Raw genomic sequence first — 8,069 nt, 5'->3', positions numbered from 1 at the left:
CAAGTAGCTGGGACCACAGGCACCCACCACAATGCCTGGCTATTTTTTTTGGTTGCAGCCATTATTGTTGTTTGGCGGGTCCGGGCTGGATTCGAACCCGCCACCTTAGGTGTATGTGGCTGGCGCCTTAGCCGCTTGAGCCATAGGCACCGAGCCTAAGCACTTTCTAATTGCTGGGCTTTATATACTATTTCACCTCCCTTAGTACATTTACCACTAAACCAGTAGCTTTCAAAATTGTTTAAAGCAGAAAAAGTGTTTATTCAAAGGAAATCTTTGGAACACAGGAAAACAGGTTTTAAGAAGGGGGTGTTGCTTTGATTAAAAGGATATGACGATGGGAAGGAGCTAAGTGCAGTCAGAGCAGTTTCTTCTTTCTCTCCTTGTCTACGGAGTCACAGGTGTGCTCCAGAAGTTCAGCAAATTCCCAGGGTCTACAGAGCTTCATCTTTAAAAGGGCTAGTTCTTCCAGTCACTTAGTCTAGTTTCTGGAATAGGACACACTGCCCCAATTCAGGTATTCCCTTTAAGGTACCAACTTCAGCCCAAGTCATTAGAAATTATTTTGGCATAATCTAACCTCTGGCAGTATACAGAAGTAGGAAAGAGAACTGAGTGGCCAGAGAAGAAGAATTTTGAATCATTAATTACCTATGCTAAAAAAAGAAATTTAAAAATACACACACAAAAAACCAATAAAAGTCATTAGGCTCCTATGAATTCCCATACCTTATTGTCCATAAGGCTCCTATGAATTCCCATACCTTATTGTCCATAATTGTCCACTGGCCCTCAGGATTCTGCTTCAAAACACAGTGGTTTCGAGAAATCATCAGAGGGCAGATTTTTGATACCAATTGGTATGTGACACCAAATCCTCGTCCTACAGTCACCTAGGAAGACAATAAAGTAAGAGACATATTCAGTCATTGTACTGAAAAGGGAGGATGTTTATAATCTTGTTCACTAGCAGTGTACATAGGTACTGACGTGTAAAACCAAACTCCTATAGAATCCAAACAATTTATCAGCTATCCCCTCTAATAGGAAAAGGCAAAAAGCTATGACAAAAGATAGCTGAAAGGAGTTAACCATGGTAGGGCTGGTAGGATTTGGAAAGGTCATCTGGTTCAATTACCCATGAGATGGAGAAATTCTGTCTCCATATCCCCATCAACTCATCTTAAACACTGCCACAAACTACAGCATTCACTTAAGGCAGGCCCTCCAACTTTTCTTTAATGGTCTGAGTTGGCGTCTTTCTCACTATCCACTGGCACGGGCTCTACCCTGGTTACCATCAGAAGAAAATCCCCAATCACCCTTCCATGTTACAACTATAAACTAACTACTGAGTCTTCTGGCTCTGTATTCCCAGTTACTTCAACCTAATTCCCAGGGCATGGGTTTGAGTATCTTGCCATTCTAATGAGGCTTTGAAAGGACTCCTGGTTTATCCCCCACCCCGCCATGCCACATTAAGAAAAATAAACATATGCCTGTAATCCTAGCACTTTGGGAGACTGAGATGGGTAGGTGCTTGAGCTCAGGAGTTCAAGTCCACCCTAAGCAAGAGGGAGACCTCATCTCTAAAAAAAGCTGGATGTTGTAGCAGGCGCTGGTAGTCCCAGCTACTTGGGAGGCTGAGACCACAGAATCACTTAAGCCCAGGAGTTCAAGGTTGCTGTGAGCTATGATGCCATAGCACTTTACCAACGGCAATACAGTGAGACTGTCTCAAAAACACCAACACCAAACATAATTTCTATTACGTAGTCAAATGCAAGTTATAGCTATTATCACTGCAGCATATAAATCAAATTAACTTTCACAGCAGGTCTAGTACACTGCCAATGTACCCTCAGACTTAGGAATGATTAAATTTCTTGGTGGTCTCCTTCTCTAAGAACTGCTACAAGTCACATCTTCCATTCTATACTTAACCCATTTGGAAAAATTTGGATTTAAGTGTAGGACCAAGACCTTTCTGAATTTTTAATCTGCCCTCAGACCAGACATATTCAATATCACTTCCAACTTTGAGTCACTCCCAAATTAATACAATGCCTTCCTTCTGTGCCTTCTTCATTCAAGACATATAAAAACATTGAAATGAGATGTAGCCAAAGGCAAAAATTTTAGGAAAGCCTAGTAAACGTTAACCCACATGATGGGGATATGCCTTCAACCAGTTATAATTCAACAAAGACTTTATATTGAGTACATATTTTCCTTCTTATCCACAAGGACAGCATGTTAACCTCTGAAAAGGTTGAAAAGAAGCCCCATATCATATCCATTATACTTTCCAGATGGACCAGTCTAGTTAACAACCCTGTGAAGGAAGGAAATGAATTCTTCTGAGGTCCAGGTCTTAGAATTCCCAGCTTGTTCTTCTCAGTATAAAAGCTACCTCTATAATGACCCATATAATATACAACAAACTTTACTGGGTACAATGAACCAAAGCCTATGGTTTTGTAGGCTTTGCTCCTTTTGAAAATCTTTCAGAATCATGCTTGTCCTCCCGAGTTGCTTGAAGACCACCATGACTGTCTCCGACCTATCTATTCCTCTCCACAAACTCTCATCTTAGTAAACACTACCACTCAACGAACTGCTCCATCCAAAACCCAGCAGCCATCTTTGATTCACCTCTGTCCTTCATCCCCACATTCAAATCATCAGTAAATTCCAATGGCTAAATTCAAATCTGGTCACTTCTATCTACAGCCACAACCTTAGTCCAAACCACCTGGCCCCTTACTGTTTCTGCTTCCATCTTAAACTTCACATAGCAGCTAGACTGGAAATGTAAAAACTTTTAATCAGATCATTTCCCTTCTTTCCTTAAACTCTCCAATCATTCAAACTTCTTCCCACGGCCTATAACATTCTGAAACCATCCACCTGCTTGTCTTATCTCATACCATGGTGCCAATACTAGATGCTTCAGCCAATCAAGTCTTTTTTGTTCTTAAACACACACACACCCCTCCCCTGAGTACTGGCCTACCTGAGGGTCTTTTCACTTGTCCCCTCTGCTAAGAACACTCTTCTCTCAGATCTTTGGGCTTCTTATCTTTCCAATTTCAGCTACTTATAAGCCTACTCTGACTACCCTTATCTAAAGTTGCAGTCTGTGTCCCCTTATCACATTACTTTAGTTATTAGCATGAACTTACAACAATCCAAAATTATCTTACTTGTTTTACTTTTCTCCTCCTCTCACTTTATAGAATATAAATTTCATGAACAGAGACTTTATTTGTTGTACTTCTGTGCCTGGCCTTGAGTTCAGTATTTGTGAATGAAAGAAATAAAGAGATCTTGCCAATGAGTCCTCCCAGATTCTAGGATGGGTGGTTTTTTCAGGTCAGAAATAGGAAACTGGAAAAAAAAGAAATTGGAAACTGGGCTCAGCACCTGTAGCTCAGTGGTTAGGGTACTAGCCACATGCATGGGGGCTGGTGGGTTTGAACCCGGCCCAGGCCTGCTAAACAACAATAACAATTACAACAAAAAGATAGCCAGGCGTTGTGGAGAGCACCTGTAGTCCCAGCTACTTGGGAGGCTGAGGCAAGAGAATCACTTAAGCCCAAGACTTTGCAGTTGCTGTGAGCTGTGATGCCCCGCACTATTCCAAGGGCAACATAGTGAAACTCTGTCTCAAAAAAAAAAAAAGAAAAAGAAAAAGAAATTGGAAACTGTGTAATGACTACTGGAAAACATAAGCAGTAGCTAGGGACTCCTATTAAAATTTCACTTGTTCCCCTGTAAAATGCTGTGGCGACCACTCCACCAAAACTCTGAGTATAAAATTTTTCAGTTTTTTGATAGTTTGCCAGAAATTCCAATAAGTTTAGAAGTCCCTCTGAATTAACAGACATATCCTTTAAACTGGAATGTTTAAGGATTTATCTGTCATCCATGTTCGGTAAAAATGTCCAGTTAAGTAGCTTTATTTCTCAGAGAGGAAACATTCCATTTTCCACTTTAATATTAGAAGGAAGACAGCCAGACTGCCTTATGGGTAGCCTGGGGAAAATAGTACAGAAAAGGTAGAAGAGTGTTTTTCTCTGAAATTGCCTCCTACCAACTCCAAACCCAGATAAAGAAAAGATTCTTTTTCATCCTTCCCTTCACTGTCTGGTCCTAGAATTTACCTTGGTATTACGGATGTTTCGCCTATACTATAGAGAGTGCAACGAGCTTATCTGGCAATTTTAGCACCACTTGTAACATAAAATTACATTTCCCATGGGAACTGAGTACTGACACTGTGAACCCTTTTAAGTTAGAGGTTATTTCCATATACATCAGTTCTGCAAGTCTTTTTTTTTTTTTTTTTTTTTTTTGAGACGGAGCCTCAAGCTATCCCCCTGGGTAGAGTGCCATGGCCTCACAGCTCACAGCAACCTCCAACTCCTGGGCTCAAGCGAGTCTCCTGCCTCGGCCTCCCAAGTAGCTGGGACTACAGGCACCTGCCACAGCGCCGGCCATTTTTTGGTTGCAGCTATCATTGTTGTTTGGCAGGCCCGGGCTGGGGATTCGAACCCGCCACCTTAGGTGTATGTGGCTGGCGCCTTAGCCAGTTGAGCCACAGGCGCCGAGCCGAGTTCTGCAAGTCTTTGCGCTTACTCACATTATTGATTTGAAAGATCATCTTGTCCTGGTCGACCATCAACTAATGCTATCTCCTTCCTCCTGGGCACAACTCCTGCTATTTCCCAGATGATTAGTAAATAACTTCAGAACTCCCTTTAAGCTTCGCATAAACCAAAAAGAGAAGAAAAGGGGGGAAAAAAGGAGAAAAGTACTGTGGCTTTTCCCAAAGGCCTAGATACTCACAGTACCTAGGAACTAGCTAATTTGAGAAAAATCTCTGCTTAATCATTTTTCCTATCAAACTACATTGGTTTAAGGAATTTATTTAAAGACACTCATTTAGGCAGACAATTTACTACAGTATTCTCCCCAATGCAATGAGAGAAACTGTTTCATTATTTTATCTGCAACATCTGAGACTTTGAGGAGACATAAAAAAGCAGGAAACTGATCTTATTTTTCTGCTATAATTAAATTGACATGCCTACTGAAATTTTGTCCAAACAAGCTTGTGCCATATGGTCTGGGGACTATTACGATACAATAAGTACGACTTCATTTCTTGGCCTTGATTCAGACCTCCCCTTCTAAACACTGCAGGCTATGCTCTAACTACTGCCTAAAACCTGACCTTGCAGACAGCCAGGCATGGCAGGCTTATTCTCCACACAGACCTCTGAGGCAAGCCACAGTCTGTTAAAATTCTCCAAGATATTACCAGCCACTGCTAACCAGAATGGGCATTTCATGTAGGGCACTGCTGGTCAGATCATAACAAGGGCAGATGAGCCTATGTGCTGACATCTGGAGATTGCTAATTCAATTCCAAGGCCTACTGTCATAAATAAGTTGGGGAACTGGAGTCCATGGTACCCACTAGTCAAGGATCCAGGGCACTCTATGCACCCAGGGAAGTGTTAACTATCTATAAATGTAGTCTGGAATAAAAATGCTTTGAAGATATAACCATTTTAAGATAGGAAGATACTGTGTAACTTTGTAACCTATAGGGAGAATCTATTTGACCTGTACTGTGCTAAGTAATAACATTGCTGATGTTTATTTCCACTGTGAGAATAAAAAGCACCAAAGGGAAAGAGGGGGCAGAGCAGTTCTTTGAGGAGATATTCTCTGTCCAGAATTGCTGGCTTTACTGTAAATAAAAGTGAAACTGCTGATCTCTCATCCACTTTTCTGTTGATTGGCTTGAGTAACAGGTGGATGGACTCCTTGTTGGGGTAACAAAGACCTAAGCTTTTGAAAGCGACCATACATGGAAAGGTCAGTGATGGAGGTGAAAGAATGAAAGCCTAATGTGGACTTTTAGGCACTAATAATGGGATAAAAAAGGCATTTTCAGGGCAGAGATGTCTTCCTGGTGTTCTTCAAGCCACAGTGCACAAGAAACTTTTATAAACCCCCGATATCCCAATATTTAAGGCTGTACTTGAATCTCTTTTCTGATGTGAGGAACCACTGTCCCAGGATGGTACTAAATAATTCACATCTTGGGACTTGGTCACACAGCCCATATGGATGTTCTTAAATAGGTTCATTGTAGAAATCCTTCCCCCATTCAAGCCTTAACCTCTTCCAGTGCAGAAATTATCTGTCCCTCTCATAGTAAATCAAACCTTGGTACTCATTAGTACCTGCTAATTAAGTTTGCATGGCTTATAGGAAAAATCTAACTAAACATACAGAACAATCAAAATACTTATTTAATTTACAATGTGGCAACCAACCACCCACTTTCACTGCAAAGGAAATTTCCATACAATTATTTCCAACAATTTGGATTATTTCCAAAACCCAAATGGTTCCCAGTCACCGCCTGGTCCCTGACCCAGTTCTCCTTCCCAAGCAGAATGCAATCTAATTCTCCCTCCTTTCTCTTCCCTCCGTCTCTAGAGGCACCACCCCAGAGGAGACATCTTTATTTTAAAAAAAGTTTTCTTAAATTTTGCACTTATTAACAAAGATGATAGGTAGCCTCTAGAGAGAACTCTGACCCCCACTCCCCGGCCTAACTCCAGGCGTACCTCTTAGGGTACACTCCGGGGACTCTGAGAAACACAGGATAAAGGTGGTCTGTCTCAATGCACCAATTTTCGCCAAAGAGTTGAAATGGAGGAAGACATTTTACATGAAAGTTTGAGTATTTTAAGAGACACAACCCAAAACTCGTAATCGTTTTCAAAATAAACTCGAGAAAGTTCACGACCTCGGCAGCCTGGCCTCAGACCCTCGGCGGTTGGGGACCCTGGTGTGAGTTGGGGCAGCTCTGCCTCAGTTCCTCGGCCCGGGGCTGGGCACCGATGGGCTTGGTGCGACTCAAACTGGAGCTGTGCCAGTCCTGTCACCTCTCATGAGACCCCTGCCCGCAACCCCAACCCTGACCCAGCTGGTCCTGCAGGCCCAGGTCTCTATCCAAGGGGCCATGGTCCTCTCGCCTCGGAGCCTCGGGCCAGGGCCTCAGTCCCCACCCCGCGTGGAGGCCCTGCAGGTGTCCCCAAGGCCGAACTCGACTCCCTTCTCTCAGTTGGTGCCCATTTGTCCTCAAACACCTCCCCCCTCAAACCCACCCCAACGGTCGCTCCAGAACCAGACTTTCCCTTCCCTACCTCAGCACCCAGCCTTCACACCCTGCTCCTCTACCCAACTCCCACCTTTCATTTTCCATCCATCCCGCCCAACCTGACGCCTTCTCTCCCTTACCCCCACCCCGCGTACCCCAACAGTACCTCGCCCAACAGGACCTTTCCCCCTCACCTCTCGCCCATCCTCCAGCAGCAGCCACTCGGCGTTCATCCCCACCCGCCGCAAGCACCAGCTCCGGCCACCGACACAGTCTCCCGTGACCAAGAAGTCTGGCTCCCCCATAGCCAACTGGACCGCGGGCGGCGGTCAGCACCGAATGGTACCCTAACCCGGGTTCCGGTGGCCTCTTCGCCGCCTCGCGGGCGCCATAACTAAACAACAGACAAAAGCAATCGCTACACGCTCGCGATCGATGCAAACAAGCTCTCGGGAAGCAAGCCCGCCCCTCCCCAAGCAGAGAAGCGGGAGCACTGCGCTTGCGCGAGAAGATCCCGGGCCAGGCTGTGCAGAGACTGGCCCGCCGGCGCTGGGGCTTCCGAGTCTTGGTGGCTCCACCCACCCCAGATCCTGCACCCGCGCGCGTCCTAGTCGCCCCAGACTTGAAACTCTCCTTACCTTTCCTTCTTTTAAAAAATGTGGGTTTATAGCGGCGCCCATAGCTCCCTGGGTAGGGCGCCGGTCATGTACACCGAGGCTGGTGGGTTGGGATCCGACCCAGACCAGCCAAAACAATAATGACAACTGCAACAACAAAAATAGCCGGCGTTGTGGCGGGCGCCTGTGGTCCCAGCTACTTGGGAGGCTGAGGCAGGAGAATCGCTTGAGCCCAGGAGTTTGAGGTTGCTGCGAGCTATGATGCC

The 8,069-nt window shown here is 44.6% G+C and overlaps 1 protein-coding gene across 3 annotated transcripts in view; it reads right to left on the bottom strand.

The window, feature by feature from the left end:
- The window catches only part of RNF8 (ring finger protein 8), a 39,783-nt gene extending 32,089 nt beyond the window's left edge, over positions 1-7,694 (bottom strand). For all 3 annotated transcript variants that reach the window (XR_002773232.1, XM_003789156.3, XM_012804873.2), the window contains exons 1-2: positions 7,381-7,694; positions 765-893 (exon numbers count right to left, since the gene is read on the bottom strand). Coding sequence is in view for 2 of the 3 variants with exons in the window: in XM_003789156.3 (XP_003789204.1) it covers positions 765-893; positions 7,381-7,491 (240 nt within the window). In the remaining variant the exon portion in view is untranslated. The remainder of the gene's footprint in view (positions 1-764; positions 894-7,380) is intronic.
- Between the last annotated feature and the right edge of the window lie 375 nt (positions 7,695-8,069).

Source organism: Otolemur garnettii, unplaced genomic scaffold (assembly GCF_000181295.1).
Source record: "Otolemur garnettii isolate 467f Iridium unplaced genomic scaffold, OtoGar3 scaffold00031, whole genome shotgun sequence".
NCBI classification, from domain to species: domain Eukaryota; kingdom Metazoa; phylum Chordata; class Mammalia; order Primates; family Galagidae; genus Otolemur; species Otolemur garnettii.
Note: the sequence above shows the minus strand (reverse complement) of the source record. Positions and strands in the feature narration are given on the sequence as shown.